An 18873-nucleotide genomic window follows, 5' to 3' on the forward strand; every position below is an offset into this window, starting at 1 on the left:
TAGGGGACAAACATACAAGTATAATAGAAATGCAGGGTTTCAGTCCAGAGCAAGTAAGGCATTGGACATTGCAGACAATGTTGCATGCTGGGAAACAAAGGAAAGGATGTTCTACCACCTTTAATGCTGGCAGAATCTTGATGATGAGAAAAAATGACTGAAAAAAGTTGAGAGCGAGCAATGGAACGATTCCTCAACATAATAATCTAGTATGGGCACCAAAAAACTTTGTGCAGTGTGAAAAGATAGGTAAGATTTTTTTGGTTTTATTTTAGTCTAAAAAAATACATTTGTAAAGTGACTACCACTCTTGTGAGCAGCTGTCACTCCCCATCCTCCACTTTGCCAGCTGATGCAAAGTGCATTACCCTACAGGGGGCGACAGTGAACACAATAAGAAGCTCCTCATCCATGGCTGTCCAATGACGATGCCTGTTACAATACAAAACACAAACAAATTAATAGTTTTCAATAAACTGTTTTTATTAAAAAAGTAAAAAAAAATAATAATTGGTATTTTATGTGAAAAATAATAATGCTAATTTTTCATATATATAAAAAGCAATCAGCATAACAAATATAGAAATTAATAAACAATGATTAGATAACTTACATGAAACACATAACCTCAAAAAAATCCAAAAATAGAAAAAGAAAGAAAACTAATGCAAAAGTAAAGAAAAAAAAATCACATGGAAAACCTTGTCTAGCGCACACGGTCATAAAATTCACAAAAATATCTACTATAAACCTTTACTGCCATTGCTGTGTTATACTGTATATCAAAAGATCTTTTGGCTTTTATAGTGGATTTTTGTCATTTAAGGGGCAGTGTTGGTGGCACACTATACAATGCATATAAAGTTCTATTTCATGAACACACTTATGGCTTCACTTTCTTCTAAGTGCACTTATACGGAGATAAGACACTCAACAATGGACATTCGAACATCTATATCCATGTCGTACTTTTTGAGTAATCCTACCGTTTGGGGGAATTTATAAGTAGCCAAAAAGTTAAGGATTGGTATGAGATTACTAAAATTTAAAAAAAAATGGTCCTGGTTTTTACAAATGGCACCATTCTTCTCCAGTGTTCCGTTGAAGTTTTGGCCCATTACACATTTCCAGGTTCAAATACATATGTTGGGGGGGGGGGGGGGGGTCAGAAAAAGTAAGAATCAGCTGCCAGAATAAATAATAGAATAGATAATAAAATAGAACCAGTATAAACTACAAAATATATACATATATGTAAAATTCAGAGATTAAAATCCTAAAAACATTTTTCACATGAAAAAAGGAGGTTTGATCACCTGGGGTTCACCATTGTGAATGGAGCAGTATTGCGCACGCTCAATCATCTGCGCGATTCCCTGTTTTTGGTGAATTTTTCTTCCACCCACTTAGTACTTTGCAGTCCTCTTTTTGAGATCTATACGGATCTCAGGTCTTGAACCTCCTCCGATCAAACTTTTATGGCATGGATGAAATGTTGTGCATGTGTGAACACTGCTATGGAAGTGGTGGCCAACGCTTGAGCACTATCAACTCATTCATGCAGGACTTTGCTACCCCTTCTATGGATGAGACTGGATTCCAAGAAGTTTTACTTCCTATAGTCTTACATTTAGCCCTAGGGTTTGTGATAAATGTTGTACATTCATGATTACTGATTTTGTTGTGCATGAGCACCGATACTCGATTCACACAGGACTTTGTGGTGCCCTTCTTCGGATCATTGCACTTCCTCATAGCTGGACCTCCTGAGAATCAACATTTCTTCTGTGGATAGGTGATAAAAGTTGTGCCTGCGTGAACACTTCAATGATATTTGTGGTCTCGCATTAGCACTACTGCTCCATTAATAAAGGACTGCTTGACTCTGCTGGTCCCAGAAGTTGGACCTTCTCTGATCATATATTTATCCTGTGAATGAATTATAAATGTTGATCTTTGGATAAACCCTGTAAAAGTGATGACATCATCTTATGTTTAATTTCCTGCTGGGCATTAAGCTTAATTTCCACAGCTGCATTAACAAAATATTATAGTTCGAAGATTAAATCTCCCATCATTCCATGCTTGTTTGATGAACGTGGAGAGATGATGCCGTGAATTTACATATCTCTTCTCTGCACTTCCTGGTTTTTATAGGAGCTCAACCTTCCTCTTTATATGGTCCTTTTCGTAATAGATGGTCTCTTTTTCCTTTGTAGATGGTTTGAGTATTTTCATAGTAAATGTCCAGCTTCGAGGCACCAGCTAATGTCACTAGCTAGACTAGAAGTTCTTAGAAAACAATCAGAGGTTCCTTCTTGAGTTTCATAGCTGTCAAGACAAAGAATTGCTGAGTAAACCACTTAAGAAGTCAACCACAACAGACAGCTACAGAACATCGCCCACCCTCATGTCTCAGTCTACTGTGTGGTCCATCCAGTGTGAGCCAAGTGGTATCAAATATCTGAATGAGAAAGTTATACTTTAATCAAAAGAACATAATTTACAAGTCAACATGAAGCTTTGATGATCCTTTTAAATATAGGATATCAAATTAATGCAGATGTCCTATGAGCTACTACTTTCTGTTTATAGTGTGCCCTCAAAATTTTGGAATGTATCAAGTGAATGTATACTTAGAAATGGCTACTTAAAACCTTACCCTACATAAATGGACAACTGAGGACCTTACCATCATTGTACCATAGTACCATCATTGTACTAAAAATATGAAAATTCAGCTGTTGACTGGAGTTTTGGGCTCATCCTAGGTCTAAGGCTGTGTTCACACGTTCCGGTTTTTTCGCGTTTTTTTCGCGGTTTTTCCCGATAAAAACGCTATAAAACCGCAAAAAAACCGCATACAATAAGCATCCCATCATTTAGAATGAATTCCGCATGTTTTGTGCACATGATGCGTTTTTTTCCCAAAAAAAACGCATCAGGCACAAAATCCGGACATGCTCTATCTTTTTGCGTTTTTTTTGTGGATTTCCCACTCCAAAATGCATTGGGAAGTGTCCGGAAAAAAACGCGGCAAAAACGCGTCAAAACCGCGGCAAAAACGCGTCAAAACCGCGGCAAAATCGCAGCAAAAACGCACGCGGTTTTCTTGCGGATTTCATGCAGAAAATGTCTGGAATTGTCAGGAATTTTCTGCATGAATTCCTGAACGTGTGCACATAGCCTAAAGGTCTCCACCACCCACCTCCACCCTCCTTCACCCACTTCTAGTCTTTAAATAGAGTCATAGTTGGCTATGTTATTAATAGGGAATATCATAGATTAGGATGTAGGAGTCCAAGACCGATCACAACTACCATCTAAGGGTTGGAACGGATCTCTGTCAGGTAAATGAAACTTTTTGGCTATCTTTTTATCACTGGATTAAAATGAAGAATAGGCTAAAAAACTACTGAGATACTTATCTCATTCTTTCCCAACACAGTTTAAGCTAAACAGGTAAGGGATATCTGATTGCCCACACTTTGGTCACACAGCTCTTCTTCAGCAACCAGCTAAGCTTTTATTATTTACATCTTCAACATAAGGAACAACTTTCACTACACTGAGGGCTAAGAGTTAACCGTGTGGTAGGTAGGAAGGGCAAATTTAACATTTTTGGCCCTTGAGTAACAAGCTAAGTATGTCCATATACTGTATTTGACACAGAGTAGAAGAATGTCCTTTAGGTGTTGCATATAAATAAAGGATGTGTTTTGAGATGGTACCTGGAAGTAGACATCCAGTTAACATTAGTACTGAGTAGTGTATCAAAAGGTATACCATAGGGGCTGTCCAGGGCCGGTTTTAAACAAAATGGGGCCCTGGGCAAAATTCAAATTGGGGCCCCCTATCCTGAAATATTCCACCAACAACACTGTTAGACCCCTTCACATGTCCATATAAAGCACGTACGTGTTACAATGATATCGGTGTCACCAGTGTTTTCAATCAGTGTGTCGTCCATGCCTTCCGTGTTTTTCTAATATACTTTCCATGTTACACACGGATGGCACACGTACGGCATATGGATGGCATGTTTACATGGACCCACAGACTTGTATTGGCCCTGGTCATCTGTGCTGCTGGGAAAACACGGACATGAGTGCAACACTGTAAGTTAAATAGGGCACACGTGGCATCTGTGAAAAACATGATAGGTCGTGTGAAGGGGCTGTACAGTCACATAAGAGAAAACAGCAGAATTGCCGTCTTTTTCTACATCCTACCTCACTACCGGTAACAGCAGAATAAAAAGCGATTAAAAAAAAAAGTCCTACATGTCCCCCAGCCTACTCTGCTGAATCCCCTCTGGTTCTGTGGCCCATGGTTCGGGGGTCCCTGATGGTTATTATTCACTTTGCCATTATAATATAAGGTGCAGCCAAAAGACCCCTGCAGCCCAGTGCTGAGACTGGCAGAGACCCCCTGAGTCACAAGACCCCTCCAGCCCAGTGTGGAGACTGGCAGAGACCCCCGGAGCCACAAGAACCCTGAAGCCCAGTGCTGAGACTGGCAGAGACCCCCAGAGCCACAAGACCCCTGCAGCCCAGTGCTAAGACTGGCAGAGACCCCCAGAGCATCGGTGCTGGAGCCGCAGGGGATTTATCATTTCATGCTAATTATTTTTACAGTCTCAAAAAACCCCTGTAGTAACATAGTAACATAGTAACATAGTTAGTAAGGCCGAAAAAAGACATTTGTCCATCCAGTTCAGCCTATATTCCATCATACAGTTAGGTCCATATATATTTGGACAGAGACAACATTTTTCTTATTTTTGTTAAAGACATTACCACAATGAATTTTAAACAAAACAATTCAGATGCAGTTGAAGTTCAGACGTTCAGCTTTCATTTGAGGGTATCCACATTAAATTTGGATGAAGGGTTTAGGAGTTTCAGCTCCTTAACATGTGCCACCCTGTTTTTAAAGGGACCAAAAGTAATTGGACAATTGACTCCAAGGCTATTTCATGGACAGGTGTGGGCAATCCCTTCGTTATGTCATTATCAGTTGAGCAGATAAAAGTCCTGGAGTTGATTTGAGGTGTGGTGCTTGCATTTGGAAGGTTTTGCTGTGAAGTAAACATGTAGTCAAAGGAGCTCTCCATGCAGGTGAAACAAGCCATCCTTAAGCTGCGAAAACAGAAAAAACCCATCCGAGAAATTGCTACAATATTAGGAGTGGCAAAATCTACAGTTTGGTACATCCTGAGAAAGAAAGAAAGCACTGGTGAACTCATCAATGCAAAAAGACCTGGGCGCCCACGGAAGACAACAGTGGTGGATGATCGCAGAATAATCTCCATGATGAAGAGAAACCCTTTCACAGCAGCCAACCAAGTGACCAACACTCTCCAGGAGGTCGGCGTATCAATATCCAAATCTACCATAAAGAGAAGACTGCATGAAAGTAAATACAGAGGGTTCACTGCACGATGCAAGCCACTCATAAGCATCAAGAATAAAAAGACTAGACTGGACTTTGCTATAAAACATCTAAAAAAGCCAGTACAGTTCTGGAAGAACATTCTTTGGACAGATGAAACCAAGATCAACCTCTACCAGAATGATGGAAAAGAGAAAAGTATGGCGAAGGCGTGGTACAGCTCATGATCCAAAGCATACCACATCATCTGTAAAACATGGCAGAAGCAGTGTGATGGCTTGGGCATGCATGGCTGCCAGTGGCACTGGGTCACTAGTAATTATTGATGATGTGACACAGGACAGAAGCAGCCGAATGAATTCTGAGTTATTCACGGTAACGGCACGGTATCAAACGCTTTGGAAAAATCGAGATATACCACGTCCAATGACTCACCGTGGTCCAGCCTATAGCTTACCTCTTCATAAAAACTGATTAGATTGGTTTGACAGGATCGATTTCTCATAAACCCATGCTGATATTGAGTTAACCCCTTAGTGACAGGGCCAATTTGGTACTTAATGACCGGGCCAATTTTTGCAATTCTGACCACTGTCACTTTATGAGGTTATAACTCTGGAACGCTTCAACGGATCCCGATGATTCTGAGACTGTTTTTTCGTGACATATTGTACTTCATGTTAGTGGTAACATTTCTTCGATATTACTTGCGATTATTTATGGAAAAAACGGAAATATGGCGAAAATTTTTAAAATTTTGCAATTTTCAAACTTTGTATTTTTATGCCCTTAAATCAGAGAGATATGTCACAAAAAATAGTTAATAAATAACATTTCCCACATGTCTACTTTACATCAGCACAATTTTGGAAACAAAATTTTTTTTTGTTAGGGAGTTATAAGGGTTAAAAGTTGACCAGCAATTTCTCATTTTTACAACACCTTTTTTTTTAGGGACCACATCACATTTGAAGTCATTTTGAGGGGTCTATATGATAGAAAATAACCAAGTGTGACACCATTCTAAAAACTACACCCCTCAAGGTTCTCAAAACCACATTCAAGAAGTTTATTAACCCTTTACGTACCTTAACAGGAACTGAAACAATGTGGAAGGAAAAAATGAACATTTAACTTTTTTTTGCAAACATTTTAATTCAGAACCGTTTTTTTTATTTTCACAAGTGTAAAAACAGAAATGTAACCATAAATTTTGTTATGCAATTTCTCCTGAATACGCTATTACCCCATATGTGGGGGTAAACCACTGTTTGGGCGCACCGCAGAGCTTGGAAGTGAAGAAGTGCCGTTTGACTTTTTCAATGTAGAAATGGCTGGAATTGAGATCGGACGCCATGTCACGTTTAGAGAGCCCCTGATGTGCCTAAACAGTGGAAACCCCCCACAAGTGACACCATTTTGTAAACTAGACCTCTTAAGGAACTTATCTAGATGTGTGGTGAGCACTTTAAACCCCCAAGAGCTTCACAGAAGTTTATAACGTAGAGCCGTGAAAATAAAAAATCGCATTTGTTTACACAAAAATGATCTTTTCGCCCACAAATTCTTATTTTCACAAGGGTATCAGGAGAAATTAGACCACAAAAGTTGTTCTGCGATTTCTCCTGAATACGTTGATACCCATATGTGGGGGTAAACCACTGTTCGGGCGCACCGCAGAGCTTGAAAGGGAAGGAGCGCCGTTTTACTTTTTCAATGTAGAATTGGCAGGAATTGAGATTGGACGCCATGTCGCGTTTGGAGAGCCCCTGATGTGCCTAAACAGTGGAAACCCCCCACAAGTGACACCATTTTGGAAACTAGACCCCTTAAGGAACTTATCTAGATGTGTAGTGAGCACTTTGAACCCCCATGTGCTTCACAGAAGTTTATAACGTTGAGCCGTGAAAATAAAAAATCGCATTTTTTCTACAAAAATGATTTTTTGCCCCCAAATTTTTATTTTCACAAGGGTAACAGGAGAAATTAGACCACAAAAGCTGTAGTGCAATTTCTCCTGAGTACGTCGATACCCAATATGTGGGGGTAAACGACTGTTTGGGCGCACCGCAGAGCTTGGAAGAGAAGGAGTGCCGTTTTACTTTTTCAATGTAGAATTGTCTGGAATTGAGATTGGACGCCATGTCGCGTTTGGAGAGCCCCTGATGTGCCTAAACAGTGGAAACCCCCACAAGTGACCCCATTTTGTAAACTAGACCCCCCATGGAACTTATCTAGATGTGTGGTGAGAACTTTGAATGCCCAAGTGCTTCACAAAAGTTTAAAATGCAGAGTCGTGAATATCAAAAAATATTTTTTTTTCCACAAAAAAGATTTTTTAGCCCCAAAGTTTTTATTTTCGCAAGGGTAACAAGAGAAATCGGACCCCAAAAGTTGTTGTCCAATTTGATCTGAGTAGGCTGGTACCCCATATATGGGGGTAAACCACTGTTTGGGCGCACGGCAGAGCTCGGAAGGAAGGAGCGCCGTTTTGGAATGCAGACTTAGATAGAATGGTCTGTGGGCGTTATGTTGCGTTTGCAGAGCCCCTGATGTACCTAAACAGTAGTAACCCCCACAAGTGACCCCATTTTGGAAACCCCAAAAAGTGACCCCAAAAGTTGTTGTCCAATTTATCCCGAGTACGCTGATGCCCCATATGTGGGGGTAACCCACTGTTTGGGCGCACGGCAGAGATCAGAAGTGAGGGAGCACCATTTGACTTTTTGAGCGCAAAATTGGTTGCCGTGTTTGGAGACCCCCTGATGTAACTAAACAGTGGAAACCCCCTAATTCTAGTTCCAACCCTAACCCCAACACACCCCTAACCCTAATCCCAACCCAATCCATAATCCTAATCACTAACCCTAAATCCAACACAACCCTAATCCTAATCTCAACCCTAACCTCAAACCTAACCCTAATCCCAATACACCCCTAATCACAACCCTAACCTTAACCCTAATCCCAAACCTAACCCTAATCCCAAGCGTAACCCTAATGCCAACCCTAACCCTAATACCAACTCTAATCCAAACCCTAATCCCAAATCTAACCCTAACTTTAGCCCCAACCCTAGCCCTAACTTTAGCCCCAACCCTAACCCTAAAGCTACTTTCACACTTTCATCGTTTGGCATCCGTTGCAATCCGTCGTTTTGGACAAAAAACGGATCCTCCAAATATGCCCGCAGGATGCGTTTTTGCCCATAGACTTGTATTGCCAACGGATCGTGATGGATGGCCACACGTCGAGTCCGTCGTGCACTGGATCAGTTGTGTTTTGGTGGACCGTCGGCACAAAAAACGTTCAATGTAACGTTTTTTTGTATGTCGCGTCCGCCATTTCTGACCGAACATGCGTGGCCGTAACTCTGCCTTCTCCTCCCCAGGACATAGATTGGGCAGCGGATGCGTTGAAAAACTACATCCGCTGCTCACGTTGTGCACAATTTTCACAACGTGCGTCGGTATGTCGAGCCGACGCATTGCGACGGCCCCGTACCGACGTAAGTGTGAAAGAACCCTAACCCTGAATTTAGCCCCAACCCTAACTCTAACCCTAGCCCTAACCCTAGCCTTAGCCCTAACCCTAGCCTTAACCCTAACCCTAGCCCTAACCCTAGCCCTAACCCTAACCCTAGCCCTAACCCTAACCCTAGCCCTAACCCTAGCCCTAACCCCAGCCCTAACCCTAACCCTAACCCTAGCCCTAACCCTAGCCCTAACCATAGCCCTAGCCCTAACCCTAGCCCTAACCCTAGCCCTAACCCTAGCCCTAACCCTAACCCTAGCCCTAACCCTAGCCCTAACCCTAATTTTAGCCCCAACTGCTGTTCTCCTGCCGGCCGGCAGATGAAGACAGATGGCGGGCGCACTGCGCATGCGCCCGCCATTTTCTTTTGCCGGTGGCCAGGAGGAGCAGCAGGAGGACCCAGGGACACAGGTGAGTATGGCAGGGTTCACGAATCCCCCTATTTCTCTGTCCTCTGATGTGCGATCACATCAGAGGACAGAGAATTACACTTTGACTTTTTTTTTTTTTTGCGGTCGCCGGTAAACAGTTAATTACCGGCGATCGCAAAACAGGGGTCGGTAAAACCGACCCCGATCATACTCTTTGGGGTCTCGGCTACCCCCGGCAGCTGAGACCCCAAAGATTCTCCCGGGACCGGCCGGCGGGCGCACTGCGCATGCGCCCGCCATTTTGAAGATGGCGGCGCCCACCGGGAGCCACGAGGAGCACCGTGGGAGATAGGTGAGTATCGGGGGGCTATCTGGGACCCCCTTTCTCTGTCCTCTGATGTGCGATCACAACGGTAGGACAGAGAAATTAAAAAGAGATCGCGTTTTTTTTTTTGCGATCGCCGGTAAACGGTTAATTACCGGCGATCGCAAATGCGGGGTCGGTACTAAACCCCCTGAATCATGTTCTCTGGGGTCTCGGCTACCCCGGCAGCCGAGACCCCGGAGAAAATCCGACTCTGGGGGGCGCTATTTACTTTTTTCACAGCGCCGTTAATTAACGGCGCTGTGGTTTAAGTACCCTTAGCGGCCACCGTTAAAAGGCGTATCGGCGGTCCCTAAGGGGTTAAACAGTTATTCTCATTGAGATAACCCAGAATAACATCCCTCAGAAACCCTTCAAATATTTTACCAACAATAGAGGTTAGACTTACTGGCCTATAATTTCCAGGTTCACTTTTAGAGCCCTTTTTGAATATTGGCACCACATTTGCTATGCGCCAGTCCTGCGGAACAGATCCCGTCGCTATAGAGTCCCTAAAAATAAGAAATAATGGTTTATCTATTACATTACTTAGTTCTCTTAGTACTCGTGGGTGTATGCCATCCGGACCCGGAGATTTATCTATTTTAATCTTATTTAGCCGCTTTTGCACCTCTTCTTGGGTTAGATTGGTGACCCTTAATATAGGGTTTTCATTGTTTCTTGGGATTTCACCTAGCATTTTATTTTCCACCGTGAATACCGTGGAGAAGAAGGTGTTTAATATGTTAGCTTTTTCCTCGTCATCTACAACCATTCTTTCCTCACTATTTTTTAAGAGGCCTACATTTTCAGTTTTTATTCTTTTACTATTGATATAGTTGAAGAACAGTTTGGGATTAGTTTTACTCTCCTTAGCAATGTGCTTCTCTGTTTCCTTTTTGGCAGCTTTAATTAGTTTTTTAGATAAAGTATTTTTCTCCCTATAGTTTTTTAGAGCTTCAATGGTGCCATCCTGCTTTAGTAGTGAAAATGCTTTCTTTTTACTGTTAATTTGTTTAGCCACATTGGGTTTTTCCTATTTCTAATCCTTTTATTCCCACAAGGTATAAACCGCTTACAGTGCCTATTTAGGATGTTCTTAAACATTTTCCATTTATTATCTGTATTCTTATTTCTGAGGATATTGTCCCAGTCTACCAGATTAAGGGCATCTCTAATCTGGTGTCTGTTTACACCCATCATTTTTGCTGCGGATTGATCTACAGTGTTGGCAGGAAATATTCAGCGTTTGTGCAGCCTTTTCACTTGCATTTTTGTGTCCCATTCATTTGAAAAGGGAAAAAAATGCTGAAAGACGACAGCAACAGATTTATTAAAAAAAGTGTCTCCTGGCCGCTGTCCTTGTCTGGCCAGTGTCGGTGTCTGGCTGCTGTACTGGGACAGTACGGAATAGTATAGTAAGCTGCACTAGTCCACACAACAGGATATTAAGCCTTGTTCACACTGCGCTTCTGTAGTGCGTCCGGGGGCTCTGCCAGACCAGGCTGAAGCGAGCCGCCCCACCCCCTCCCCCGGGCGGCGTACGTGGAAGCCGCTATGACAGGGGGTTTGGAGCATGAAGAAGGAGGCATGGGGTTCGCTCCTAGGGGAGGGTTAACTCTGACCAGAGCGGGTATGGGGTGAGTGGGGGGGAGGAGCTGATCACTTCCCGCTCTGAGGACCTGTGAGTAGGAAGCGACGCCAGCACTTACCATGGCGGCCATTGAACATGTGGTGTCACAGCTGTGGACGGTGGCGGCGTCGCAGCCTCCCGGCTGGTTAGAGGCCCAGGTATCTGGCATCTTGGGCGGCAGCAGCAGCGGCGGCAGCGGTGCGGATCCCCCGGCGGCCGGGCCCGGTGAGCGGCGGTCCAGGCGAGTGTGCCCTCCAGAGCGCTTATCCCCGATCTTACCCCGGCGTCCCAGCGGCGACACAGGAGCCCCTCAGGGGACCCTCCGGGCCGCGCACCTGCTCACAAGCGCCCCAGCAGGCCGCGGTCCGGGAGGAATCCACCTGCCACGCTGGGGCCTGCGGTGGCAGTTGGCCCTTCTGCCCCATCACTCCAGGGATCTGGGCCCACGCGTGCCAAAAACACTAATGGACAGAGCGATGTCACGGCGGGCCGCCGCGGTGATGGCCAGGCCGGGCGGCCTGCTTCCGGCGGCAGCACAAGACGGCGGGGGAGCATCCCAGTGGCAGCGGCGGGCAGCGCCCCAGACCCAGAGGGGCTGCTGGACTCAGCCAGGGAACGCCATTCCCCTCACGCACCTGCGACTGGGCCTGCATCTCTTCATGTGGCGGCGGCAGACAGCAGTGTCACGGACGGCGGATCTGGGTCTGGGCCTACCGGATACCAGGCTGCCTCCTCGGGTGACGGGGTCAGCACGGTCCCCTCTGCAGGGGTCGGGTCAGCTGGAGCGGCATTGAGGAGCGAAGTTCACATCCGTGGGAACACAAGGACGGCTTTGGGATCGAGAGATGGCTGGACGGCGACGGCGTCTGCGGCTGGGGGGATCATAGCTCCCCTGCAGCCTGGTGAGAACCCATCTATGTATTGTTTGTCCCCGGCGTTGTCGACGCCGACTTTGACTTCTGTAGATCGGGTTGGGGGGTATTTAGAGCAGGGTGATGGAGTTGGTATGCGGGCGGATGCGAGTTGTGAAGGGGTGGGGGAGTTGTTGTCGGGGGTACGAGAGCTGTTGTCACGGTTGGGCAGTGGTGGGCCAGGGCCATCCCCTTTGTCAGCTTGGGTCGGATCGTCTGATCCGGGGTTGGCGTTGTCCGGCAGGAGTTCTGCCAATCAGGGCAGGTTGGCCGAGCCGGTCTCGGTATCTGTGCAGACTGAGAAAGAGAAAGAGGGGGCATTCGGCTGGATGATAAGGCGCGTGGTGAGGTGTATGTTTTCTTTGAGGGGCTGTTAGGGGCGCACTGGAAGAAGGAGGTGCGTGAAAAGATTTGGAAGGACGAGTACGTGGAGATATTTTCACTTTTGCTGTTGGAAAAATTTAACCTTGATAAGAGTAAAAAGGAGGATAATAAGAAGGAGGATGAGGAAAAGCGGCGTTGGCGTCTTATTCCTCAGATGTTTGTAAATTAGCTTCAGGCATTCGCGATTTTGGCAAGCGTTATTGGCGAGAAGGCTCCCGAGAATTGCTCTGCTTTGTTTTGTTATATGGATTCCATAGGTGAGGCGCATAGGGCCTATGGTGGTCAAGCATGGTTATGATTAGGGTTGAGCGACTTTTCTTTTTATAGGATCGGGTCGGGTTTCACGAAACCCGACTTTTTCAAAAGTCGAGTCGAGTGAAATCGGCCGATCCCATAGAAAAGTTGGGGTCGGGGTCGGCCGAAACACGAAACCCAATGCAGTGCATTGGGTTTCTAATGGTTCCCAGGGTCTGAAGGAGAGGAACCTGGGATCCATATTTAAGTGTAAAACAAAGAATCAAAATAAAAAATATTGATATACTTACCCTCGGACGCGCCCTGGTTCTCCCCGGCAGCCTTCCTTCCTAAGAATGAGCGCCTGAAGGACCTTCGATGACGTCGCGGCTTGTGATTGGTCGCATGAGCGGTCACATGGGCGTCACGCGACCAATCACAAGCCGCAACGTCATCTAAGGTCCTTCAGGCGCTGATTCTTAGGAAGGAAGGCTGCGGGTTAGAACCAGGGCGCGTCCGAGGGTGAGTATATACCTATTAGGAATATACTCACCCTCGGACGTGCCCTCGGACGCTTCCTTCCTAAGAATTAGCACCTGAAGGACCTTAGATGACGTCGCGGCTTGTGATTGGTCGTGTGACCGCCCATGTGACCGCTCACACGACCAATCACAAGCCGCAACATCATCGAAGGCCGTTCAGGCGCTCATTCTTAGGAAGGAAAGTGCCGGTGAGAACCAGGGCGCGTCCGAGGGTGAGTATATCAATATTTTTTTTATTTTTATTCTTTATTTTACACTTAAATATGAATTCCGATACCGATTCCCGATATCTTAAACATATCAGAACTCGGTATCGGAATTCCGATTCCAGATCAGAAGATCACTGACCTCATGGCCGACCCCACATAGGGGTCGGGTTTCATGAAACCCGACTTTGCCAAAAGTCGGCGACTTCTGAATCTGGCCGACCCGTTTCGCTCAACCCTAGTTACGATATGATGAGCAGTTTCGGCAGCGGAAGGCGGTTGGTCCTGCGATCCGGTGGGATCAGAAGGACATTGGCTTGTGGTTGCGCGTGATGGTGCCAACGAAGTTTGGTCACTCCTTTCAAAGCGGGGCCGGAACTTCCAGCCAAGGCGCTTCGCAAGGTTCCTCTTCAGGAGTCGGGGGTCAGTCGGGACAATCCGGCGGTCAGAAGCATGGCATGTGTTGGCAGTTCAACAAGGGCCAGTGTAAGTTCGGAGTGACTTGTAAGTTCAAGCATTTGTGCTTGCACTGCAACGGCGCTTCACACGGAGCCTCCAAGTGTTTTAAGAAGAAAGGGAAGCCAGAGGGTAATTCCAAAGGGGGTGATTCCGGTGAGGTTGGACGCGATGGCCCCCATATCTAAATAGGTTCCCCGATAGGGAGAGGGCAGAGTTGCTCCGGGCCGGGTTTAGCGTTGGTTTTTGTATACCTGCCCCGGCTTTTGTGGTACCACCGAGTTTGAAGAACCTCAGATCGGCTGAGTTGCACGCATCGGTCGTGTCAGAAAAGTGAAGCAAAGAGGTGGCTTTAGGTAGGATGTCTGGACCGTTTCCACTCCTCCTTTGGATGATTTGGTGGTGTCGCCTTTGGGTGTGGTCCCAAAGAAGGAGCCCAATAAGTTTAGGCTCATTAAGCATCTGTCATACCCGAAATGGAGGTCCGCGAATGATGGGATTGATACAGAGCTTTGTTCGGTGGTTTACACGTCGTTTGACGAGGCAGCCAGGTGGGTGCGCAATTGTGGTAGGGGGGCATTGTTGGATAAGACCGATATTGAGTCGGCCTTTCGTTTATTGCTGGTTCACCCTGATAGTGTGAGGTTGTTAGGCTGTTATTGGGACAGCGGGTTTTATGTTGACCGATGTTTGCCGATGGGCTGTTTGCTGTCGTGCGCTTATTTTGAAGCCTTCAGTTCCTTTCTGGAGTGGGCGGTACGGGATGTGTCCGGTTTGGATTCAGTGATTCATTATCTGGACGACTTCTTGTGCATAGGCGCCGATCAGTCTCAATGTTGTGAGGTCCTGTTGAGGACGGTTGTTTGGGTTGCTGAGCGTTTTGGGGTCCCGCTGGCACCGGGCAAGACTGAGGGTCCGTGCACGAGTCTGTCTTTTTTGGATATTGTCATCGATTCAATGAAGTGGGAGTTTAGGTTGCCGGTTGACAAGGTGTTGGGATTGAGGGACCATGTGACCCGGGCTAGAAATTGCTGCTACGGGAAGTGCAGTCGCTTATGGGGAAATTGAATTTTGCTTGCCGAATTATCCCAATGGGGAGGATTTTTTCATGTAGATTGGCTAGCACTACGGCCGGGATTACCGCCCCACATCATTTTGTTCATTTGTCGGCCGAACACAAGGGCGACTTGGAGGTTTGGGACCGTTTTTTGTCCTGTTACAACGGGCGTTCCTTGTTGATGGAGGAAGCAGTGGGTAATTCTGACTTAGATTTGTTTACTGACGCATCAGGCGGTATTGGATTTGGGGCCTTTTTCGGGGGCCGTTGGTGTGCTGCTAGATGGCCGGAAGCCTGGTTTGAAACAGGGTTGGTACGGAACATTACTTTGTTGGAGATTTTTCCAGTTTTGGTGGTGGTGCAGCTTTGGGGCGACGATTTTCGAAATAAAAGGGTTCGTTTTAATTGTGATAATATGGCGGTCATATGCGCCATTAACAGTTTGATGACAGAGTCGCCCCCTGTGATCAGAGTTCTTCGGCAGTTGGTTTTGTCTTGTTTATCCTTGAATGCTTATTTCACGGCATCACATGTGCCCGGTGTTTAATAATTGCATTGCCGATTCTCTGTCTCGTTTCCAGTGGGAGCGTTTTCGGTCGCTGGTGCCGGATGTCGAGGAGACGGGGCTGGAATGCCCGGCGGAGCTTTGGAGCGTGGTGTCCGGTTGCAGAACCTTTAATTCAAGCATCCTTAGCGCCGAGTACGTGGTCGGTTTATCAGGTGGTATGGAGCACTTGGGAGAGTTGGTTGGCGGCTTGTGGTGTTGCGGGTACTGGTCCGGACCAGGTGGGGGCGTTGTTGTTATGGATGAGATATGGGGCGGATCAGGAATGGTCGGCAGCGAAGGTTGATAGGACTATAGCGGCTTTAGCTTTTGGTTTCAGGCTCCGGGGCCAACAGGATTTGATGAAGTCTTTTTTGGTAAAGCAAGCTGCGAAGGGGTTGAGAAGATCAGGTAGCCGAGGCGATCGCAGGCGCCCGGTGTCTTTTGAGATGTTGGAGCGGTTGTGGGTACGTCTGGGTGATATATGTGTTTCCAGCTTCGAGGTTGCGCTATTTCGCCTAGCTTTTTCGTTGGCCTTTTATGGAGCTTTGAGGGTTGGGGAGCTAGTGTCTCCTACTACGGTTCGTCAAGGGGGCCTTTGGGCGGGGGACTTTTTTGTTTCCGAGGGGTCGCTGCTGTTTTGGATTCGGAAGTCTAAGACAGCTCAGACGGGACGGGGTAAAAAGGTGGTTTTGGGCGCCATTCCCGGTTCCATTATGTGCCTGTCTGTTGCTGGCAGGATTTTGATAGGCTTCACCCGCGTGGTGATGGGCCTTTGTTGCATCACGAGGACGGGTCTTTTCTGTCTAAATATCAGTTTGTAGCGGTTTTTCGGCAGTCTTTGGAGGCCATCGGGGTGGATTCTTCCCTCGCATTCTTTTCGGATCGGGGCCACTACGGAGGCAGCGTGGAACGGATTGGCTCCTGCGGTGGTACAGAGGATAGGGTGGTGGGAGTCCGGCCGTTATTGCAGTTATGTGAGACCTTGAGCGGCTGGGGACTGTTCGGTCATTTTACTCGTTCTTGACGCTTGTCTAAGTTGTTTATGTGTTTCAGGTTCATCCTCGCTGTTGGTGTGGATTGTCGGCCACTCTTATGGTGTACTGGGGCGCAAAGCGGGCAGACGTCTGACAGGATGGAAGACAGCTCAGCTTTTCCATGGATTTGGCTGTTATCAGGTGGTTGGGGTTTCGGGGCTTAGGTTGGAAAAGAATCCTGCAGGAAGTACACAATGGCATTCGACTGGACAGGCCCCCTGATATTTTGGTTTTACACGTCGGGGGAAACGACTTGGGAGTTCGTCCTTGTCGTAAGTTGATTCGGGACATTAAACATGACTTGCTGCAGTTATGGGTTTCCTTTCGGGAAATGCCTATTGTGTGGTCGGATATTGTTCCACGGAAATCTTGGAGGCACGCTAGGTCGGTGGACAAGATTAATAAAGCCCGCATCAAGGTGAATCGGGCCGTGTCTGGTTTTTTTGTGCGGAATGGGGGCTTGGCCGTGCGTCATTTTGAGCTGGAACGTGGAGGTGACCAATTTCTTTTGGGTGATGGTGTTCACCTGAACACGGTGGGCATTGATTTGTGGGCCCTGGGGCTGCAGTCTGGAATTGAACGAGCCATAGCGGTTAAGGTTGGTGGGGTCTCGGGTACTTGAGGGGGTCAAGTATCCTTGTGGTGGCGGGGGAGGGGTCCTTGGAGTTGGTGCTAAATTGGCCTGGGGCTCCGTCGGGATACGGATTCTCCAGTTGGTATAAGTTTTGGTCTGATGATTTAGGGGAATCTTGGTAACGGTGGGCCAGATTCCTAAGTTGGAAGTGGACAATGGTAACCCTTCGGGGTATTTTGGTGCTCTCGAGCCTGTGGGGTAACGGCTGAGAGTAATCTACGGTTGGTCTCTTGTCCACTTGTTTATACTATGGTTAACACCAGACTTTTAGCTTCAAGGACCCCTTCCCAGCTCATGTTACGGTTATATGTTTTGCTTGTTTATAATAAAGGCCACTGTGGCCAATTATATCCAACTTGAGACTCATGTCGTTAATCGGAGGTTCGGAAAGAAGGGGGGTCGGAGACCCCTTGGGGAGGCACTTATTCACGGTAGTCGACAATACAGTACCAATGTCATGAATGCCCCTAAGGCCTGTCCCACACGTCCAGATAATTCCGGTACCGGAGTTATCCATGTCCGTGTGTCCGTGTGCTCACGTGGCACATCAGTGTGGCACACGTGCGTGTGGTACCCAGTCAGCACACGGACGGCACACGGACAGCATCCATGACTTTAATGGGTCCGTGTGATACGTGCGCTCCCACAAATATTGACATGTCTCCATGTTTTTCAAACGGACACACGGTCCGTGAAAACACGCTGACATGTGCAGAGACACATTGATTTTAATGTGTCTACGTGAGTCAGTGTCTCCGGTACGTGAGGAAACTGTCACCCCACGTACCGGAACCACTGACGTGTGAAACCGGCCTAAGATAGGATTCACATAAATCCCCTATGGGCCACAGACTGCAGGGAAACAAGCAGAGGTCAAATGAGTTGGTTTTTTTTTCTGAAATTGACCGTCTGATTTATTTTCTTCGGGTAGGTGCACACAACCAGGAATTGGCAGTGCTTTGGATATAGCACATGTCCGCTGCTTGCTATTAAACACAGGTGAATCCGCATGTGACCATTGAACTGTGTGTATTCACCGTGTCCAATACATGGTACGGGGACATTTATCTTGCGGAGACAAGATAAATAGACGTGCTGTGATCTGGAGAGACGCGCCTCATGTGCGTCTCTGCGGGTGATCTGCGGGCGTCGGTGCACGCATAGTGGGCATGGGATTTCTTAAGATCCCATCCACTACACTGTAACATCTGGACCCTGCACAAGTACGCAGCGTCCAACCCGCAGAGATTACTGATCATGTGCACCTAACCTCAGAGTCTGTGCTTTTTCGTCTAAAAGTGTCCACTTTTCTGTGGTTGTTGGAACAGACGGACACGTTCAGAAAAAAAACCCATCACCTGTGGAATTGATTCCTGTCATTGCAATCTATGGCTCTATAGGGGATTCAGGCAGAACCCACCAAAAGACAGTGTGAACAGGCCCTAATATAAAACACAGGCATTAGACATAAACTGCTGATCCCTATTATGGCGACACTACAATTACAGAACTATATATGCAGCACATATACACAGATATACCAGATATACCCTATACATGTACACACATTAT

At 46.6% G+C, this 18873-nt stretch overlaps 1 protein-coding gene across 5 annotated transcripts in view; it reads right to left on the reverse strand.

Annotated features, from left to right (window-relative positions):
- Window positions 1-247: 247 nt before the first annotated feature.
- The window catches only part of LOC138638820 (SLAM family member 5-like), a 137955-nt gene continuing 119329 nt past the window's right edge, over window positions 248-18873 (reverse strand). For 4 of the 5 annotated variants that reach the window (XM_069728484.1, XM_069728453.1, XM_069728445.1 and 1 more), the window contains one exon: window positions 469-2331. In XM_069728484.1, coding sequence (XP_069584585.1) covers window positions 2326-2331 — 6 coding nt within the window. In that variant the 3' untranslated portion in view covers window positions 469-2325. Of the gene's footprint in view, window positions 433-468; window positions 2332-18873 lie in introns of those variants that run through there. The other variant, XM_069728463.1, reaches the window with a different exon arrangement.

The sequence above is a fragment of the Ranitomeya imitator genome, chromosome 1 (genome assembly GCF_032444005.1).
Source record: "Ranitomeya imitator isolate aRanImi1 chromosome 1, aRanImi1.pri, whole genome shotgun sequence".
Taxonomy (NCBI): domain Eukaryota; kingdom Metazoa; phylum Chordata; class Amphibia; order Anura; family Dendrobatidae; genus Ranitomeya; species Ranitomeya imitator.